At 42.8% G+C, this 23330-nt stretch overlaps 1 protein-coding gene across 1 annotated transcript in view; it reads right to left on the reverse strand.

Moving 5' to 3' along the window:
• Positions 1 to 23330, reverse strand: part of LOC123767801 (thrombospondin type-1 domain-containing protein 7B) — a 1125288-nt gene that overhangs the window by 247598 nt on the left and 854360 nt on the right. Inside the window, exon 11 of the mRNA XM_069310712.1 lies at positions 5046 to 5167. Coding sequence (XP_069166813.1) covers positions 5046 to 5167 — 122 coding nt within the window. The remainder of the gene's footprint in view (positions 1 to 5045; positions 5168 to 23330) is intronic.

The following is a 23330-nucleotide window of genomic DNA, read 5'->3' on the forward strand; positions in this document are numbered from 1 at the left end:
CGTGAGTCTGTCTCCAGGTATCACTTGTGTGTGTCTCTTGCCAGGTATCACTGATGAGTGTCTGTAGCCAGGTATCACTTCTGAGTGTTTGTGGCCAAGAATCATTTAGGAGTGTCTGTGGCCAGGTATCACTTATGAGTGTCTGTGGCCTTGTATCACTTTTGAGTGTCAGTGGTCAGGTATCAATTATTAGTGTCTGTGATCAGGTATCACTTGCGAGTGTCTGTGGCCAGGTATCATTTATGAGTGTCTGTGGCCAGGTATCACTTATGAGTGTCTGTGATCAGGTATGACTTGTGAGTGGCCGTGACCAGGTATCACTTGTGAGTGTCTATGGCAAGGTATATCATGTGTGATATACCTTGTGAGTGTCTGTGACCAGGTATCACTCGTGAGTGTCTGTGGCCAGGTATCTCTTGTGTGTGTGTCTGTGGTCACGTATCACTTGTGTGTGTCTGTGGCCAGGTAACACTTGTGTGTGTTTGTGGACAGGTATCACTTTTGAATGTCTGTGGCAAGGTATCACTTTTTTGAGTCTGTGGCCAGGTATTACTTGTTTGAGTCTGTGGAGAGATATCATTTCTGTATATCTTTGATCAGTTATCACTTGTAAGTGTCTGTGGCCAGGTATCTCTTGTGAGTGTTTGTGCCCAGGTATCACTTGTTGGTGTCTGTGGCAAGGTATCGCTTGTGAGTGTCTGTGGCCAAGTAATACTTGTGTGTATCTGTGACCAGGTATCACATGTGAGTGTCTGTGGACAGGTATAACTTGCGTGAGTCTGGGACCAGGTATTACCTGTGTGAGTCTGAGGCCAGATATTGCTTATGTGAGTTTGTGGCTAGATATCACTTGTGTGAGTCTGTGGTCAGGTATCACTTGCGTGAGTCTGTGGCCAGGTTTCACTTGCGTGATTCTGTGGCTATGTATCACTTGCGTGAATCTGTGACCACGTAACACTTGCGTGAGTCTGTGGCCAGGAATCACTGATGAGTGTCCGTGGCCAGGTATCATTTATGAGTGTCTGTGGTCAGGTATCACTTTTGAGTTTCTGTGGTCAGGTATTACTTGTGTGTGTCTGTAGCCAGGTATAACTTATAAGTGACTGTGGCAAGGTATCACTTGTGAGTGTCTGTTGCCCTGTATCACTTACGAGAGTCTGTAGCCAGGTATCACTTGTGAGTGTCTGTGGCCAGGTATCAATTATGAGTGTCTGCGGCAAGGTATCACTTATGAGTGTCTGTGATCAGGTATCACTTGTTGGTGTCTTAGGCTAAGAATCACTCGTGTGTGTCTGTGCCTAGGTATCACTTGTGGGTGTCTGTTGCCAAGTATTACTTGTGGGTATCTGTGGCCAGGTATCACTTGCGTGAGTCCGTGGCCAGGTATTACTTGTGAGAGTCTGTAACCAGGTATTACTTGTGAGAGTCTGTGGCCAGGTATCACTTGCATGAGTCTGTGGCCAGGTATCACTTGTGTGTGTCTGTAGCCAGGTATCACTTATGAGTGTCTTTGACCAGGTATCACTTATGAGTGTCTGTGGCCAGGTATCTCTTGTGAGTGTCTGTGGCGAGGTATCACTTATGAGTGTCTGTGGCCAGGTATCTCTTGTGAGTGTCTGTGGCTAGGTATCACTTTTGAGTGTCTGTGGCCAGATATCTCGTATGAGTGTCTGTGGCCAGTTATCACTTATGAGTGTCTGTGACCAGGTATCACTTGTGAGTGTCTGTGGCTAGGTATCAAATGTGAGTGTCTATGGTCAGGTATCACTTGTGTGTGTCTGTGGTCAGGTATCACTTGTGTGTGTCTGTGCTCAGGTATCACTTGTGTGTGTGTCTGTGGCAAGGTATCACTTTTGTGTGTCTGTGGCTAGGTATCATTTGTGAGTGTCTGTGGCCAGGTATCATTTGTGTGTGTTTTGTGGCCAGGTATCACTTGTTTGTGTTTGTGGCCAGGTATCACTTGTGAGAGTTTGAGGCTAGGTATCACTTGTGTGTATCTGTGGCCAGGTATCACCTGTGAGTGTCTGTGGCCAGGTATCACTTGTTTGAGTCTGTTGCAAGGTATTACTTGATTGAGTCTGTGGAGAGATATCATTTCTGTGTGTCTTTGATCAGTTATCACTTGTGAGTGTCTGTGGCCAGGTATCACTTGTGAGTGTCTGTGCCCAGGTATCAGTTGTGGGTTTCAGTGGCCAGGTATCACATGTGTGTGTCTGTGGCCAAGTATTACTTCTGTGTGTGTCTGTTGCCAGGTATCACTTCCGTAAGACTGGACCAGGTATTACTTGTGTGAGTCTGTGGCCAGGTATTTCTTGTGTGAGTCTGTGGCCAGGTATCACTTGTGTGAGTCTGTGGCCAGGTATCACTTGTGTGAATCTGTTGTCAGTTATCACTTGCATGACTATTTAGCCAGGTATCACTTGCGTGAGTCTGTGGCCAGGTGTCACCTGAGTGATTGTCTGGCCAGGTATCACTTGCCAGAGTCTGTGCCCAGGTATCACTTGCGTGAGTCTGTGGCCAGGTATCACTTGTGTGTGTTTGTGTGCCAGGTATCACTTATGAGTGTCTCTGGCCAGGTATCACTTATGAGTGTCTGTGGTCAGGTATCACTTATGAGTGTCTTTGGTCAGGTATTACTTGTGTTTGTCTGTGACCGGGTATCACTTATGAGTGTCTGTGGCCAGGTATTACTTATGAGTGTGTGTAGCCAGGTGTCAATTGTTTGTACCTGTGGCCAGGTATCACTTGCGTGTGTTTGTGGCCAGATATCACGTGTGAGTGTCTGTGGCCAGGTATCACTCCTGTGAGTCTGTGGCCAGGTATCACTCCTGTGAGTCTGTTGGCAGGTATCACTTTTGAGTGTCTGTGGCCAGGAATCACTCGTGTGACTCTGTGGCCAGGTATTACTTGTGTGAGTCTGTGGCCAGGTATTACTTTTGAGTGTCTGTAGCCAGGTATTACTTTTGAGTGTCTGTAGCCAGGTATCTCGTATGAGTGTCTGTGGCCAGGTATCACTTATGAGAGTCAGTGGCCATGTGTCACTTATGAGTGTCTGTAGACTGGTATCATTTGTGTACTTATATGAACTTGAAACAGGAACCGAAGTAATTGATGTTTTCTTCATTATATAATTCTATAAACTGTTGTTTGACATAATTACGTATTAAATGGTTCAGATGAATATTGTTAAAAAGTTAATTTACAGAAACTAATTTACTTGTCAAGAAAAAGCATCACATCTCTCTACAGGGCATATAGTAGGCTTGTTTGTACATAGCAAGAAGCAGCCAATACGCCATTATTAAATACTTTTGTGGGTTGTTTCCATGGTCTGATTTTGACGCATGTCCGATATGGTGTTGTGTAGTGGTTCCCGAACTGCGGACCGTTCACATATCTTGAGAACACATTTTGCCCAGGTATATATGCAAACAGCTTAGACTACTAACCTATAGGGCAGGGGTCTGGGGCTAGGCAGGGTACACTCCCCTATAGGGCAGGGGTCTAGGGCAAGTCAGGGTACACTCACCTATAGGGCAGGGGTCTGGGGCTAGGCAGGGTACACTCCCCTATAGGGCAGGGGTCTAGGGCAAGTCAGGGTACACTCACCTATAGGGCAGGGGTCTGGGGCTAGGCAGGTTACACTCTCCTATAGGGCAGGGGTCTAGGGCGAGGCAGAGTACACTCACCTATAGGGCAGGGGTCTGGGGCGAGGCAGGGTACACTCACCCATAAGGCAGGGGTCTGGGGCGAGGCAGGGTACACTCACCCATAAGACAGGGGTCTGGGGCGAGGCAGGGTACACTCACCTCTAGGGTAGGAATCTGGGGCGAGGCACAGTACACTCACCTCTAGGGCAGGGGTCTAGGGTGAGGCAGGGTACACTCACCTCTAGGGCAGGGGTCTGGGGCGAGTGCAGAGTATACTCACCTATAGGGCAGGGGTCTGGGGCGAGGCATGGTACACTCACCCATAAGGCAGGGGTCCGGGGCGAGGCAGGGTACACTCACCTCTAGGGCAGGGGTCCGGGGCGAGGCAGGGTACACTCACCTATAGGGCAGGGGTCTGGGGCGAGTGCAGAGTATACTCACCTATAGGGCAGGGGTCTGGGGCGAGGCATGGTACACTCACCCATAAGGCAGGGGTCCGGGGCGAGGCAGGGTACACTCACCTCTAGGGCAGGGGTCCGGGGCGAGGCAGGGTACACTCACCTCTAGGGCAGGGGTCCGGGGCGAGGCAGGGTACACTCACCTCTAGGGCAGGGGTCCGGGGCGAGGCAGGGTACACTCATCTATAGGGCAGGGGTCTAGGGTGAGGGAGAGTACACTCATCTATAGGGCGTGGGTCTGGGGTGAGGGAGAGTACACTCATCTATAGGGCAGGGGTCTAGGGTGAGGGAGAGTACACTCATCTATAGGGCGTGGGTCTGGGGTGAGGGAGAGTACACTCATCTATAGGGCAGGGGTCTGGGGTGAGGGAGAGTACACTCATCTATAGGGCAGGGGTCTGGGGTGAGGGAGAGTACACTCATCTATTGGGCAGGGGTCTGGGGTGAGGGAGAGTACACTCATCTATAGGGCAGGGGTCTGGGGTGAGGGAGAGTACACTCATCTATAGGGCAGGGGTCTAGGGTGAGGGAGAGTACACTCACCTATAGGGTAGGGGTCTTGGGCGAGGCAGGGTGCACTCACCTATAGGGTAGGGGTCTTGGGCGAGGCAGGGTGCACTCACCTATAGGGCAGGGGTCTAGGGTGAGGCACGGTACACTCACCTATAGGGCAGGGGTCTAGGGTGAGGCACGGTGCACTCACCTATAGGGCAGGGGTCTAGGGTGAGGCACGGTACACTCACCTATAGGGCAGGGGTCGACGCAGGGTTCACTCACCTATAGGGTAGGGGTCTTGGGCGAGGCAAGGTACACTCACCTATAGGGCAGGGATCCGGGGCGAGGCAGGGCACACTCACCTATAGGGCAGGGGTCTGGGGCGAGGCAAGGTACACTCACCTATAGGGCAGGGGTCTGGGGCGAGGCAGGGTACACTCACCTATAGGGCAGGGGTCCGGGGCGAGGCAGGGTGACCACTCGCTCCAGGACGTGACGGTACAGGCGGTGCCACAAGACACCTCACAGGGACGCTCCAGGTCAGGTCGGCTGAGGCCGGAACACCTGAGGAAGACAACCGTCACAGGTAACACACCACTATCACGACCAGCACGACCAGTACCACCAACACGACCATCACCACCTACACGACCAGAACCACCAACACGACCAGCACGACCAACACGACCAGCACGACCAACACGACCAGCACATCACATATTACACCAATAAGTTCCTTCATTATCACTGCCAAACTAACAGTCAGTACCAAAGTTAAACTAATAATACATTTGAAGACACATTTACAAATATTAATATTCTCTTTAACCAATTTCGCAATACTATGTACAGTTTAGTAATATTTTAATTTATTTGCCTGTTATGCATTATATGTTATTGTAAATTCCCTGTTTTGATTAACAATGTGCCTCAGTAGAAAGATTAAGTGTTACGTCGACTCCCAGGTCTCTTTCTCGAATCGTCACAGGTAGGCAGTTTCCCTTCATTGTGTACTGTCCCTTTGGTCATCTGTCGTCTAATCTTATTTCAATAACTTTACATATGCTCATTTCTTGTACCATCTCAGCAACCAGCTCAAGTCCTCTTGGAGGACCCAACAATCCTCATCTGTGAACTCCTATTAGTTTTGTGTAATCCGCGAACATCGACATATAAGACTCGACTCCTGTAGAAATGTTGTTCATTTATATTAGAAACTGATCAGGTCCCAGCACCGATCCTAGAGGTACTCTACACGTTACTGTTCGCCAGTCCGACTTCTCACCCAATACCGTTACTCTCTGGTTCCTGCCTCTGACCCTCCTGTTATCTATACAGTAACTACTTAAGGAGTTAAGTAACTCCTTACCCATGTTAGGGCTTTTCCACTTACTCCCACCTACCTCTCAGATTTTAATTGCAGTCCCCTGTGCGGTACTGTATCAAAGACTTTTTGGTAGTCAAGAAATATGCAGTCTGACTGTCCTTCCCTGTCTGCCTTATTCTCGTTATATTATCATTTATTAGATTCCAAAAGATTTGTTTGGCATGATTTCCTTTTCCTGAACCCATGTTGGTGTTTGTCTACATACCTAATTTTCTCTTCTTTTCTAAAACTGATTATTCTTTCAAGTACTTTGCAGGGGATGCCTGTCAGTGATACTGGTCTATAGTTAAGTGTCACTTCTCTATCTCCTATCTTGAAACTTGGTACCACATTTACCTACTTCCAGCAACTGGGCAACAACTCTCCCTTCGTAAGTGACTCATTATAAATCCTTGCCAGAGGCACGCTGAAGGCTGCGCTGTCTCTTTTAGTATCCACAGTGATACTTTGTCTGGTCCAACAGCTTTACTTGCATCCAGTGTTGTCAGCTGTTTAATTACCACCTCTGTTTTCACCTCTATATCTGGTAAGTCTCTCATCTTGGGTTGTCTCTTCTCTTAATGGGAGCTGCTCAGGCTCGGTTGTGAACACTACATGGGAACTGGCATTCAGTATCTCGTAGATCACTTTCCGTATATGCCCCTTTCTGGTTTCTAGTCGTTCACGCTTTGCTGAATGACCAGTTCAGTGTTCATCAAACATAATATTCAACAACATCAGACCAGCTCTGATCCCTTACCTTATCAAAGTAAACACGAGTCTAACCATTCCCTCAACACACCTCTGTAAATATCATTATCTCTCCTTCCTTCCATGTCCTCCGTGACTGTCCGCTCAATTATCTAACTCTTACCCCCAGCTTCCCCTTCCCCATCACTTCCCGCCCCATATCTCCCCTCCCCCCACCACACCTTACTCCATCCAAACTTCCCCCTGTGCACCCCACACTCTTAGCTCCTCCATTACCTCAACCCCTTATCTTCCCCTTTGCCTTCCCTAACCCCGACATCTCACCCCTCCCACAACTCCACCCAAACCTCACCTTCCCGCACGAGGCAGAAACAAATGGGCAAAGTTTCTTTCACCCCTGAATGCCCCTGTTACCTAGCAGTAAATAGGTACCTGGGAGTTAGTCCGCTGTCACGGGCTGCTTCCTGGGGGTGGAGGCCTGGTCGAGGACCGGGCCGCGGGGACACTAAAGCCCCGAAATCATCTCAAGATAACCTCCCCCAGATCCATTCCCAACTCTGCCCCGTAAGAATTCGAAATATAGCTATCACTAATAGATTTAGCATGACTATGTTTTCTCTGTGGGAAATTTTACCCACAATATCTAATAATCATCGAAGAAATGTATCATATCTATATCATATCTTAATCGTATCTAAATTGTATCTAAATCATAACAAAATCATGTTAGAATAGTAATAGATTCATTATACATCTTGATCCTAGATGACAATGCCACTATGATCATGTATGCCATAGGGCCCAATAGATGCCTACGTGACTTTGTGCATGATCTCTCAAGGCTCCAGAAGGTTCTAGAAGGATTTCTTAATTAAAAAACTTTTTGAACATGATTCGATTTCCGGTAGGGATTATAAATCGAATCCTTAACAAGAATCAGTGGTACTATCAAGTACTACTTATAATCTTTATATCCTATATCTAATTATATAATAATCACATCTTATCTCAATCAGAAGTCTAGACAGTAAAAATAATCAATCAATATTCATTGAAAGCTACCCCTGAAGGGAGAGGGAGGAGCATCTGGGGAAGAAGAAGCGCCCACCACACCCCGCGGGCAGAGCTCATTTGGGGTCCATCTAATTACCACAAGCTACCACAGGCTACACAAGCTTCAGAAAGCTTCCTGGCAATACGTTAGTAATGAATAAATATGATATGTTAGGTTAGGCTGACCTAACCTAACCTAACCTAACCTAACCTATCCTAACCTAAAGTAACGTAACTTAACCAAACCAAACCTAACCTAACCTAACCGACGCTTGGATCGTCGACTTGATTTGGCATCACCAGCTTTTTATTTTTGCCTAATTTCTTTATAAAAAGATATTTTTCATATTAAAATTATGTTTTTTCGTGTTGTACATTCAGCACCAACATTATAATGAGTAAATATATCATATTTATTCATTACTAACGTATTGCCAGGAAGCTTCCTGAAGCTTGAGTAGCTTGTGGTAATTAGATGGACCGCTCATTTGTTTACAACACAGTGAACAAGTGTGATGGATCCTTAGCGTACATTAATAGCTCAGGACACCTTATCTAATTATCTTTATCACCAATGAACACTCTCTAGAACTGGGGGAGTACCTGGACAATATCTACACGGAAAATTCCTAGAACATTTATATAAAATAAGAGAGAATAGTGGAGCACACAGTGACTGTCTCCACCCTCATCATTCTGCAACTACAGTTAAAGGAAAATCACGTAGCAACGCTGCAAGTACTATGTACGGCAAAGCTGTTATATAAAATATCGTGCCTAAACTCGCAACAAGAGAGTTATCAAGTCTGGCTAACTGTCAGACAGGCACTCCGGCATTCAGAGAAGTATATTGAAGGTTATTTTAGTATATTAATTGGCCAATTGTATGCTTATATGACTTTAATATTTAATAATTACTCAACACAAAGCTGCTATTAGGACAATATCCAACTCTGGCCCCAGACATCACTCGGTACCCCTACTCAAATCTCTGAATATGCTAGACATTAAGTCACTGCACATTCTCTCATGTGTATTATACATATATAAAACGCTAAAGTATAATGCCAATCCTAACCTCAAAAGCTTCATAGAAGGTTGTAACAGAACCCATGAGCACTACACCAGAAATAAATACAGTTTTGATATTCCTAGAGTACGACTTAATCAAAATAAAAATGCTCTACAAATCAAGGGGCCCAGAATGTGGAATGACCTTCCCAACCATGTTAAAGACTGTACCTCTCTCAACCAGTTTAAGATAAAAACGAAGCTATACCTAATAAATTCCCTGTAACCTACCTTACCCTTCTATTGTCAACCAATGTCTGTTTTTTTTAAAGACCGCTCTTTGTCGACATAATTGTATTTGTGCTGTTTTTTCAGGTGTTTTCATTTCTTGTTTTCATTCTACTCTTTATGCTCAATTAGTATTAAGCTTGTCATTTAAGTTTTTCATGCCCGAAACGCTTTGCGTAATAGTGGCTTTAGGCATTGTATGTACTAGCTCTACCTATAAGTCAACCAATCTTTGAAAAATTTCTTGTATGTATGTACCTTACCTAAATAAACATTTATTTATTGATTTATAAGTCTGTCTGTCGGTTATAAAGTGAGGCAACGCCTCATATTTCAGTAAGATTATTAATATTACAGTGCAGCAGTTGAATCTTTATTCAAGCACTAAACTTCATGAGAGTCCATTGTGTAAGAAAAAATTCAGTCATGATAAAAAAATAAACTCATAAGTGTCCATGGTGTGGGAAAAGATTCAGTCAGGCTGACTGTACCTCATTATATAAAGTGAACATAAATACATCTGCATATATACTTGAATATATGAATTAAGTTAACAATTGCTTGCTTAGTTATTTTTTAAGTTATCATATAAGTTCATTTAATTGAATATAATTTCTAGTACTTAGTAACAGTACTTAGACTTCATTTAAAGTCATTTATTATAGTTTTACAATTTAAATTGTTGTTTGTAGTATAAGAATATATTGGCTGTTAATAGTTATGGTGCTAGGCTAGACTATGTACATGTTTAAATCTCTGATTTAAACAGAGCCAGTGTTCAGCATAGAACTGAATTTATTAAATCTTATCCTTGTATAAAATACAAGCTGATGTGAGATACCTGTTGGCAGGTGGACTGTGGATCTTTAATCAATCTATCAACTAATTCATTCACCCCACCTGCCCCTTACAGCCCACAATCTGTCATTAGGAAAAGAGGAGCTAGGATTTACAACCCTAGCTAGAGATTTTAGTTGAATTAATTTGCAGACAGTAATTTTTTAATTTAGTTCAGTACAAGTCCCTGGTAGTCTCCTCTCATATCAATGTTGACAGGTTTTTACCACATTTTTGGTCCTTCATACCTAGATAATTATTCTTGAACCTAGATAGTCTAGAAATTAGATTATATTTCAATGGCAAATACATAAGAAACTTCTTGATTTTGCATTGGAATAATTTTTACATATCCTATCCTAACCTAGCCTAACAGCCAATATTTATCATAGCTATATATCTAAGTAAACAAATTGTTTGCAGTGGCTTAAGCCACCATATCCATTAACTAGTAAGCATTCATCGCATACTAATACTGTTGTGTGTTTAATAACCACAGTACTTAATTTTATCAGTGTCACTGACACAACTGCATCTTAATTATATATACCATTATCTACCTCACTTGTGGTAACATTACATACAAATTTAAGTGTATTATCTCTAATCAACTGATTTTCAGAGCTGCTCATTACATAATATTCTTTAAAAAAGTGTATTTATCACTGTAAGAGCATTTCATTACAATCTAACCATAATCAACTGTATCAAACCCTATTACAGATAAAACCAGTAGGCATACTACTGTATTTTATCAAACAATTATTAGGGTAATAGATCTTGTAATGACTTTGCAAAAATAGTGCCATTTACTATTTTTACCAAATTATTACAGGATTTACGAAGTTCGTGCATTCAGATCACAAACCAAATTATTCCAGTACTTTTGATAATTGAACACCTGCTACATCCAGATTCCAGGGAGGAAATGAAGGACGATCTTTGGAATCACTACCTAAGTAGACAGGAGAGCTTATTTATCAAAATACATTAACATCATACATATTTATCAAAAAAGAGAAATATCTCAGAATCTCCGAAACTCGGAAAAATCCAGATGACTTCTAATTCTTCACCTGATACAGAAACAGAAAAGAAAAGGACACAAAGTGTCTAAAAAATCACTTGAATCTACAGCCTACAGACCATTTAAATCAGGTGATAGACAAATAACATCATCACTTGGCTACAATAGTCTACCATTGGGGATTAAGACCAATCTTAATCTCAAATGACAATCTGAATGGCTAAACAGCCCCGCATCACTAATCTACAATCTGAAAGGCTAACAGCCCATTGACAATGTCAATACAAGTATTATCATCCATATAAGATAACTATCTTAATCCAAGAATATAGTCTTGATCACCTAATCTCATGCTTTCACTGGAGTGAAAGCAGCCTCAGAAAATCTGAAGGCAATAAAGCATCTCAAAGAGAATTACTTAGCCCTTAAACTGCGCAACGCGCCTGCAGGCTCACGTCTGGTTTGCGCAACGCGCCTCCGGGTATTTGTATTTTTCACGTTCCATTCAAAACTCCCGCGGCTACATGGGGTTCACATCAGCTTCCTCAGGGCTCTTGTAAACAGACGCCATCTTTAAAAAAAATCGTGGTCCACATTCCCGGGTGTGGGAGCCTCAGTAGTAAGAACATAAGAACATAAGAACAAAGGTAACTGCAGAAGGCCTATTGGCCCATGCGAGGCAGCTCCTATTCTATAACCACCCAATCCCACTCATATACTTGTCCAACCCGTGCTTGAAACAATCGAGGGACCCCACCTCCACAATGTTACGCGGCAATTGGTTCCACAAATCAACAACCCTGTTACTGAACCAGTATTTACCCAAGTCTTTCCTAAATCTAAACTTATCCAATTTATACCCATTGTTTCGTGTTCTGTCCTGTGTTGATACTTTTAATACCCTATTAATATCCCCCCGGTTATGTCCATTCATCCACTTGTAAACCTCTATCATGTCACCCCTAACTCTTCGCCTTTCCAGTGAATGCAACTTAAGCTTTGTTAATCTTTCTTCATATGAAAGATTTCTAATTTGGGGAATTAACTTAGTCATCCTACGCTGGACACGTTCAAGTGTGTGAGCAACCAAGGCTGGCGCTCGCAGCATGAGCGCACAGCACTGCTGTTCAGCATGTGACCACAGCATCGCCTAATAATGTCAAAATATATATATAACTTGTATTATTTAGCTATGATAGTGTTATATTAGAGCCTGAGTGTGATAATGACTGGGTACAATGTTCAAATATCAGTGATTCAATGCTGTTCACGATGTTCACAGCGCTAGCCACAGCACCAGAGCATTATTTCGTTCATCTAGGAATCTTCAAATGATTTCTTAGGTTCTTTTTCAAAATAAACGTGTGGTCAATTATTCATTTACAGGAATTAGTGACCTGGATTGTGATAATAGCAGGAATGTGGTTATAATTAGCGTTGTGCGTAGTATTGTGGAAGGAGGAATTTTGATGAGGGAGGGAGGGCGAAAATTGAGGTAGCCTCATTGTGTGTGTGTGGCTGCCACTCTTGTTTTGCTCACCATAACATAAGAACATAAGAACAAAGGTAACTGCAGAAGGCCTATTGGCCCATACGAGGCAGCTCCTATTCTATAACCACCCAATCCCACTCATATACTTGTCCAACCCGTGCTTGAAACAATCGAGGGACCCCACCTCCACAATGTTACGCGGCAATTGGTTCCACAAATCAACAACCCTGTTACTGAACCAGTATTTACCCAAGTCTTTCCAAAATCTAAACTTATCCAATTTATATCCATTGTTTCGTGTTCTGTCCTGTGTTGATACTTTTAATACCCTATTAATATCCCCCCGGTTATGTCCATTCATCCACTTGTAAACCTCTATCATGTCACCCCTAACTCTTTGCCTTTCCAGTGAATGCAACTTAAGCTTTGTTAATCTTTCTTCATATGAAAGATTTCTAATTTGGGGAATTAACTTAGTCATCCTACGCTGGACACGTTCAAGTGAATTTATATCCATTCTATAATATGGCGACCAAAACTGAACTGCATAATCTAAATGGGGCCTAACTAGAGCAAGATATAGCTTGAGAACCACACCAGGTGTCTTGTTACTAACGCTGCGATTAATAAATCCAAGTGTCCGATTTGCCTTATTACGAACATTTATGCATTGATCCTTTTGTTTTAAATTCTTACTAATCATAACTCCCAGATCCCTTTCGCAATCCGACTTCGCAATCACAACACCATCTAGCTCGTATCTTGTAACTCTATCATCATTACCTAACCTCAGAACTTTACATTTATCAGCATTAAACTGCATCTGCCAATCCTTTGACCACCTCAAAACCCTATCCAGATCAACTTGAAGTGATAGTGAGTCCTCCTCCGAATTAATTTCCCTACCGATTTTCGTATCATCGGCAAATTTGCAAATGTTGCTACTCAAACCTGAATCTAAATCATTTATATATATCACAAACAACAGAGGTCCCAGGACAGAGCCCTGAGGCACTCCACTTACAACATTTTCCCACTCTGACTTGATTCCATTTATACTAACTCTCTGTTTCCTTTGGTATAGCCATGCCCTAATCCAGCTTAATATAGCACCCCCAATACCATGAGACTCTATTTTTTTAATCAGTCTTTCATGTGGCACTGTATCAAAAGCTTTGCTAAAGTCAAGGTATACAACATCGCAATCCTTACCACTATCAACTGCCTCAACAATGCTAGAATAAAAAGATAACAAATTTGTTAAACATGAACGGCCATTTATAAAACCATGTTGCGACTCAATTATTAATTTATGTTTTTCAAGATGAAGACGAATTTTATTTGCTATTATAGATTCGAGTAACTTTCCCACAATAGACGTTAGGCTAATTGGTCGATAGTTAGACGCAAGTGATCCATCTCCCCTCCCAAAAACTGGTACCACATTAGCAACCCTCCAAAACTCTGGCACTCTGCCTGACTCCATTGATCCACTAAACATGGCTGACAGCGGGCCACAAAGCTCCTCCTTGCACTCTCCAAGCACCCTAGCAAACACCCCATCCGGCCCTGGGGATTTGCTTGGTTTGAGTTTTACTATTTGTTTAAGAACATCCTCCCTGGCAACTGCTAAACCCGTCAACCCGTCCCCGTCCCCACCCACATAGACCCGTTCGGCTGAAGGCACATTGTTAAGTTCCTCTCCAGTAAATACAGATACAAAATATTTATTAAAAATACTACTCATCTCTTCATCACTATCTGTTATTTGACCTGTCTCAGTTTTTAATGGACCTATCCTTTCCCTAGTCTTAGTACGATATAACTGAAAAAACCCTTTAGGATTTGTCTTTGCTTGCCCTGCTATGCGAACTTCATAGTTTCTTTTTGCTTTCCTTATCTCTTTTTTAACATTTCTAACCAGTTGTACGAATTCCTGTTCTAAAGTGACCTCCCCATTTTTAATCCTTTTGTACCAAGCTCTCTTTTTACCTATAAGGTTCTTCAAATTCTTTGTTATCCACTTTGGGTCATTAGTATACGATCTATTCAATTTGTATGGTATACTACGTTCCTGTGCTTTGTTTAGAATATTCTTAAATAAGTTATATATTGAATCCACATCGAAATCCCCATTTAAGTCACCTATCGCTGGGTTCATGTCTCGCTCCAAGACCGGCCCACACCCCATACCCAAGCCTTTCCAATCAATTTGACCCAAAAAATTTCTTAGGCTATTAAAATCAGCTTTTCGAAAATCTGGCACTTTAACAGAATTTTCTCCTACTGGTCTATTCCATTCTATGCTAAATCTGATTTCTTTGTGATCACTGCTCCCTATCTTACTCCCTATTTCGATGTCATTAATTTGCGTTTCCCTGTTAGTTAACACTAAATCTAAAATATTATTTTCCCGTGTTGGTTCCTTAATGTGTTGCGTAAGAAAGCAATCGTCAATTAATTCTAGAAAATCTTCTGCTTCACTATTCCCTGTTTTGTTCACCCAGTTTATTCCGCTAAAATTAAAGTCACCCATGACATAAATACTGTTAGATGTAGATGCTCTAGATATTTCATCCCATAGATGCTTTGCTTCCATTCTGTCTAAATTTGGTGGCCTATATATTACTCCTATTATAATATTATTAGCTTTTTCGTTTAATTCAATCCAAATAGTTTCTGTGTGTGGCTCTGTTTTGATTCCCTCTTTGAGACTACATTTCAAATTGTCCCTAACATATATGGCTACTCCACCTCCTCGTCTAATATATCTATCTGTGTGAAATAGTTTAAATCCATATATTTGATATTCAGCTAATAGTTCTCTATTTTCTACATTCATCCACGTTTCGGTAAGTGCAATAATATCTATTTTTTCTGTGCAGACAAGAGCATTTAATTCGTTAATTTTATTTCTTAGACTTCTACTGTTAGTGTAATATACCCTAAGTGAATTGTTATTTTGCGGACCTTCTCTTTCCCTGATCGTTTTGCCAATTCCTTTCTCCCACAAACACATACTTTTATTACCTCCTTCCTCCAAATCAATTCCCATACCTCTATCTACTAACAGTTTAAACCCAAACAAACACCTCTAACCACTTCTTCTAGCGAGTTCGCAACAGCAACAACCCCAGCTCTCGATAGATGCACCCCATCACGAGCATACATTTCATTTCTTCCATAGAAGTGTTCCCAGTTGTCTATGAAAGATATTGCATTTGATTTGCAATATCTTTCCAGCCGGCAATTGACACCAAGTGCCCTCGATATCCATTCATTTCCCACTCCCTTTCTTGGAAGAATGCCACATATGATCGGGATTCCTCCCTTGCTCCTAACTAACTCTATGGCTGTTTTATACCTCTGAATCAGTTCCTCACTCCTGACTCGACCAACATCATTTCCTCCCACGCTAATGCAAATAATGGGATTGTTCCCATTACCAGCCATAATATCATTCATGTTGTTTATAATATCACCAATGCCAGCTCCGGGATAGCAAACCCTTAACCTGTTCCCCCTATACTAGCTTAGTGGTTCGCTATGGGCAACACATATGTACATGGGTATATATAGTGTGTGTATATAGTGTAAGAACAGCAACAGGAGAATGTTGAGAGGAGCTATTTTGGTGAGGGAGGTGACGTAATCGTAGCGTCGTCTGCTGTGTGATTTTTCATGCAGTGTATGGTGGCCACTGTACTGTTTGGACACAATACCGGCTTACTTGCATAGTTCTGGTAAATAAAACATGTAGATAGGTATATAGAACATGTGTAATAAGAACTATAGCAATATGGTGGGAGGAGCAATGTTGGCGAGTAAGATGTTGGAGTGAGGGAGACTGGCTGGGTGTGGCTGCTCTCACTCAAGCTGTTCTGAATGTGTTCATGGCCCATACGAGGCAGCTGCTATTGGCCCATACGAGGCAGCTGCTATTGGCCCATACGAGGCAGCTGCTATTGGCCCATACGAGGCAGCTGCTATTGGTCCATACGAGGCAGCTGCTATTGGCCCATACGCGGCAGCTGCTATTGGCCCATACGCGGCAGCTGCTATTGGCCCATACGCGGCAGCTGCTATTGGCCCATACGCGGCAGCTGCTATTGGCCCATACGAGGCTGCTGCTATTGGCCCATACGAGGCAGCTGCTATTGGCCCATACGAGGCAGCTGCTATTGGCCCATACGAAGCAGCTGCTATTGGCCCATACGAGGCAGCTGATATTGGCCCATACGAGGCAGCTGCTATTGGCCCATGCGGGGCAGCTGCTATTGGCCCATGCGGGGCAGCTGCTATTGGCCCATGCGGGGCAGCTGCTATTGGCCCATGCGGGGCAGCTGCTATTGGCCCATGCGGGGCAGCTGCTATTGGCCCATGCGGGGCAGCTGCTATTGGCCCATGCGGGGCAGCTGCTATTGGCCCATGCGGGGCAGCTGCTATTGGCCCATGCGGGGCAGCTGCTATTGGCCCATGCGGGGCAGCTGCTATTGGCCCATGCGGGGCAGCTGCTATTGGCCCATACGAGGCAGCTGATATTGGCCCATACGAGGCAGCTGCTATTGGCCCATACGAAGCAGCTGCTATTGGCCCATACGAGGCAGCTGCTATTGGCCCATACGAGGCAGCTGCTATTGGCCCATACGAAGCAGCTGCTACGCGGTGTTCTGAATGTGTTGATGGTGAATGTATATAGTGTGTGACAGTGTATAGTGTGTAAATAGATTGTATATATACACAAATTAGCATGATACATAGTAAATATGTGCTGCATATGTGTACACAGGTTTCATGCACGTAACACAGTGTCTACGGACAGTACGGATGTTGTACTGCGATATTATAGTGTACGTGTTCATTATACATTGGATTGGCACATAAAAACAATGAAAATGTATTTGGAAAGGTGCGCAAAAAATGAACGAAAATATATTCGCGGCAACTCGCGCGCCCCGCCCCGAGCGCCCCACCGCCCCCGAGAGCTTACGGCACGGGCGCACGGGGAATGATGACGTCACGCCCCAACTTCCGGACCCCATAGCAGCCAAAGTAAGTACAATTTCGACTTTTTTTTTGCATACCCATACTGAGGGAAGGGTTTTTGACACTTCAAAAAGAAAAAAGAATTTTTTCCAGAGAATTTATTTCCTGCGCACTGCGGGGGTGTCACATTTGGAGGCAACGCAGTTAAGGGGTTAATAGAAAAGGCAAAGCCGAGAAAATAAAAAGCAAAATGCTTTATCACATCATGAATAATGTAGATACACATTATTACAGATACAATTCATCCTTTAAGGAAATCCCTGAAGGAGTACAAGTGTTACATGCTTGTATGACCTACTTGCATGTAATTTCATACCTACAAGTGTTACATATTTGTAACAATATCATATCACAAGAAAAAATCCCCCAAAGTGAATCCATAAACAAAAACAAAAATGTCCAAACTGGCAGTCAAAAATCAAGGCCACACAACTCTTGTTGTTTCCACTTTCTGCAAAGTGGAAACAGAGTAATGATGGCTCATATGCTATAGCCCCCACAGTTAACAGAACTAGGAAATCAAGCTCCCAAGACAGATAAGACAAAAGGAGCTGCAAGTGCCCCAAAATGTTTATTCTGTCAAGAAGCACATAGCATTTATCAATGCACAGTTTATGAAGACTGTGCCAGTCGAATCAATCGACTGAAATCTCTGAACAGGTGCATCCGTTGTCTACAGACGCATGATACAAGTCAATGTAACACTCAATTGCAGAACTGCCAATATTGTCATAAAAGTGTACATCACACAGCACTCTGTGGTGATATCAACACTCAATCCAGATCACAGACTTCCAATAATCAACCTGCATCTCAGGCAAAGCCCAAAGATGATAATGCCACAACAGCCGTACAATTCTGTACAGTAATGAGTAATGTCAATGCCTTAGATACAGAAATTGTTACAACAGCCATATTGCCTACTGCACAGCTAGAACTATGCAATCAAGGAATTTGTATTCAAACTAGAGGCTTTTTTGATCAAGGGTCACAGAAAACCTTTATCAGTAAAAAGATGGCAGAAGATTTACAACTTAAATCTTCAAGGCAAGTATCTACATCCATATCAGGGTTTTTTACCATTTCAGGTCATAGAACCTTTCCTGTAGTACAACTCAATGTCTGTCTAGGTACATCCCAAAGGACAGTCGAAGCCATAGTAGTTGATAAAATTCCTACTGAAATGGAAGTGACTGGTCTGGCAGCCACAATTAAATTCCTAAAAGAAAAAGGAATACAATTAGCAGATCCTCTGCTCGATTCTGACTACATAGGGGATATCGGAATCCTGAGTGGAGCTGACTACTATCATCGATTCATTCTGGGGTCAGAGGAATCTATGAGTATGAATATACTCAAATCAGCAGGAGGCATATTGATGGCAGGACCTATACTAGATCTTGAACCTTCAACTCCTGAAAAATCACATCATATAGAAACTAATCGTGGCTTGACTAGACAAAGAACAGTCACCACTTGAAATCCCCACATGATTGATGATGGATTGGAATCTGTACATCAATTGTGGGAACTTGATGCCATTGGAATAATTCCTGAACAACCAAGTCCTGATGATGTCTGTGCATACAATCAGTACTTAGATACTGTACAGTACCATGATGGACAGTACTGGGTAAGGCTACCTTGGAAAATCAACCATAAAACCTTTCCTACCAATTATCACATGGCTTACAGTCAATTTAAATCTCAGTTAGCAAAGCTAAGAAAAAGGCCTAAGCATTTAAAACTCTATCATGAGATTATAGCTCAACAATTAAAGAATAAATTCATCGAAGTCGTGAAACACGACAATAAGCAAACAGGCCATTTTTTACCTCACATGGCTGTAATGAGAGAATCAAAAACGATTCCTTTACGGATAGTTTTTAATTGTAGCTCTAAATCTGGACCCCAAGGAACCAGTCTAAATGATTGTTTGCAAACAAGTCCAAGTCTAACTCAGAAATTGTATGACATACTGTTGAAGTTTAGACTTAACAAATATGCATTTTCAGCAGATATTAGTAAGGTCTTTCTAAGAGTTGGCTTGCAGGAAAAAGATAGAGACTTCACTAAGTTTCTATGGGTAGAGTACCCAGAAGACATCAATAGTCCTATAGTGACTTTCAGATTCTCAGTTCTTTTTGGCGCGACGTCAAGTCCATTTCTATTGCAAGCAACTCTAGATACTCATCTGAAGAAATCATCAAGTCCCTTTAAGGCTGAAATCAGTCAGAATCTATATGTAGAAAATTTTCAAGGGACAGTTAACAGTACTACTGAACTGTTACAATTAAAACAAGAGGCCAAGAAGGAGCTACAAGGTGCCAACAAGCCACTACAATCTTGGACCTCTAATAAAGCAACATTGAATAATCAAATAGCAAGAGATTACCCTGAATATCACGTACCAGAATCACAAAACATGTTAGGTATGGAATGGGATCAAATCTCGGACACAATTTCAATCAAGTCTGTACCAGTAAATTATTGCATTGCTACAAAAAGGGATTTGCTTTCACAAGTTAGCAAAGTATTCGACCCACTTGGTCTACTAAATCCTTTAACTATCAAGTAGCATTTATTGGTGCAAGAAGCTTGGAAGACTAAAATTGGTTGGGATGATCCACTACCACTCCAGTTACAAAAAGCTTGGGTGGAAGTGGCTCAAGAACAAACTTTAGTCGAAAAGACAACCTTTCCAAGAAACATAGTCGGGGAAAATGGTGAAGTATCACTACATGTATTCGCAGACGCATCAGCCAAAGCTTTTGTAGCTTGTGCTTACTTAGTGACTTCACATCAATCATATCTTATCACCTCTAAGGCCAGGGTCACTCCATTAACCTTTAAACTGCGCATGGCGTATATATATGCCATGAGTAACATGTCCCACCGTGCGCATGGCGTATATATACGCCAAAGGGTGCCAGGCACGATTCAAACGTCCCACGGTGTAAAGGGGTCACCCATACCGTAGCCAGGGGCGATTGTAAACAAAGGCCATTTTGAAAAAAAATCTAGAGCAGGCCTCCTTTGTTTCACAGGCCTTAGTGGCCAGACACCATGGCGAGCGCATCATGACCCAGCATGCTACCTCGCTCAGCGCACCGCGCCACGCAGTCTTTGACGGAAGATGAAATTGCAGATGATTTGTTCAAGGATGTTGACAAATCTGATATTGACGACTCAGATATAGATGAAGATTATACCCAGCCTGAAGAAATCGAAGCAACGGATAGTGAGGGTGAACATGTGGGTGCCACGAGGATGAGGATGCCTCATAAGTTACCCGCTACTACTCAACACCACCTCGCGCCCAAGCACGTCGTTCATCTATACCATTGCACTTTTATGATATGATCGACGAGTCTGAAACAAGTGAATCTTTCTCAGGTTTTAGTGATGAAGAATCGGAGAATAGTTTTACCCCGGCTGCTAGTGCCAGTACTGTACAAGTTTCGCCGCATCAGCTGCCCGCCCAGCCAAGCGCCTTCGCATGGGACAATATGACGGCAATGAGGAACAAATTCCCTCATGTTCCAAATCTTTTTCCTCATCTACCATTCCTGCCCCTACTGTTACAATGCCTGCTTCAGCTCCTGGTCCCCGGATTCCTCGCCGTGGTGCAGCTAATGGCTCTCGGAAGGCAGCAGGTTTGTGTGTGTGGAGTGATGGGGAAGATTTTGCTCCACAAATTCCCGACTTTGACGACAGAGATGTGGGAATTACAGATCTTTTCCCTGGTACTGGTGACGAAATGTGTGAAATGGACTTCTTTACTGCATATTTCGATGAGTCGCTCATGGAACACATTGTTCACGAAACGAACAGACTTGCGGCCGATCTCATTGAAGGTGAGGAAGTATCAGAATTTTCACGACTACAGCGTTGGAAAGAGACAACTGTTGGTGAACTGTACGTGTTTTTCGCAATATGCATGTTGATGAAACATTGTGTGAAACACGTAATTTCAAATTATTGGAGCAAAGACAACGCTGTTCCAACACCATTGTTCGGGAAATATATGTCCCGAGACAGATTTCTGTTGATCCTATGGTGCATTCATTTTGCAAATAATGCAGACGAGACACAGGATGATAGGCTTTGGAGGGTGAGGCACGTGCTAAATGACCTGATTGGGAAGTTCCGAGATTACTACGTACCAGCTCAGAAACTTGTTATTGATGAACACCTTGTGCTTTTCAAAGGACGTGCTGCCTTCAAGCAGTATATTCCCTCAAAACGTCACCGATTTGGATTAAAATTCTTTGTGCTCTGTGACTGTGAATCAGGAATGATGTTACACATGATACTTTATTCAGCCACAAATGTAGATATTCCTGCTAATAATGAACATGGCTTCTCAGGTAGTGTGGTGAAGGCACTGCTTGCACCATATCTGAACAAGGGCCACATATTGTACACAGATAACTATTATACCAGTCCCTTGCTAACGAAATTCTTGCTTGATAATAAGGCTGGAGTGTGTGGAACAGTAAAGCCAAAACAAAAGGAAATGCCTGTGTTTGACACTGCTATGCAAGTAGGTGATTGCGAGGTAAGAAAGAGTGGTGCAATGCTTTCAGTGCGGTGCAAAGACAGACGTGAAGTGAACATGCTGACCACCATTCACCCTGGTACAATGGTGGACAGTGGCAAGGTGAACAGAACAACAAAGCAAATAATATATAAGCCAGATTGTGTGATGGACTACAACATCAACATGCGTATAGTTGATAAATGTGACATGATGGTGGGTGCTGTAGTGTGTGTACGGAAAACAGTGAAGTGGACAAAGAAAATGATTTTCCACCTTATTGACGTAACAATGCTGAACAGTTACAACACGTTTCTTGTGAAGACAGGTAGAAAACCATATTTTCGTTCGTTTAGTTTTCAAGTTGTGAAACAGTTACTAGGTAAATTTGGCAAGGACACACCTGGCACACAAAGACCCATTCGAGACCCAATATTGAACCATGCTCCTGCACCCAGGCTCGCTTACAGGGAGGCCTTTCTGATACACCAAATCAAGAAATTATCACCAACTGGAGCTCGTGCAGCAGGCTCGCGTCGGTGTGTTGTGTGTTCCAGTACCAAATTGAGGCCACAGAAAAGTAAATTGGTGTTGACATGGTGCGAAGCGTGTGCCGTCCCTCTGTGCCATATTGACTGTTTCGCACAGTATCACAGTCTCCAGGACTACTAAATGTATAGTTCTTTGGTAAATAAATGTACATATCAAGTTAATTTTTGTGTTTATATTGAAAAAAAAACAAATACATTGAATATTTCCTGTAAATTATACCATTTTGGTGGGCATACTTGTGACACTAATATGTTAGCGCCTAGTGAGTTTATACCATTTTTATTATAATACAACGTCTATTGATAATAATTGCAACAATACTAGCGAAAAAAATTTGTGTAAAATGACCCAAGAATACTGTAAATAATTCTGCGAAAATAAATTTGCGGCAACTTGGGCCGCATGAGCGGCTGTGAGTGACGGCTGGCTGACGCAGCACCCTTGAGCGCTCACGTTCTGTGACGTCATCAGCCAACTTCTCGGCTCAATTGTGTCATTGGTATGTATAATAGAATTTTTTTTATTATTTTTTCCCATGCTCAGGGGACTCAAATTAACATGTTTAGAAGACGAAAAAAAAAAATTTGAATTTTTTTTTCTTGCGCACAGGTTTGTAAATGTCCCCAGGTCCCCTGAGCAGTGTAAGGGTTAAAAAAGAGGACTTTGCCTCAGATGGAACTAACAGCATTGCTAACTGGCACATGTTTAGCAGTGCATATCAAACAAGTCTTGTCTACCATGAACTTCAAAGATGTCATGATATGGTCTGACAATGAAGCTGTCTTACAATGGGTACAAAACGAC

Source organism: Procambarus clarkii, chromosome 67 (genome assembly GCF_040958095.1).
Source record: "Procambarus clarkii isolate CNS0578487 chromosome 67, FALCON_Pclarkii_2.0, whole genome shotgun sequence".
NCBI lineage: Eukaryota > Metazoa > Arthropoda > Malacostraca > Decapoda > Cambaridae > Procambarus > Procambarus clarkii.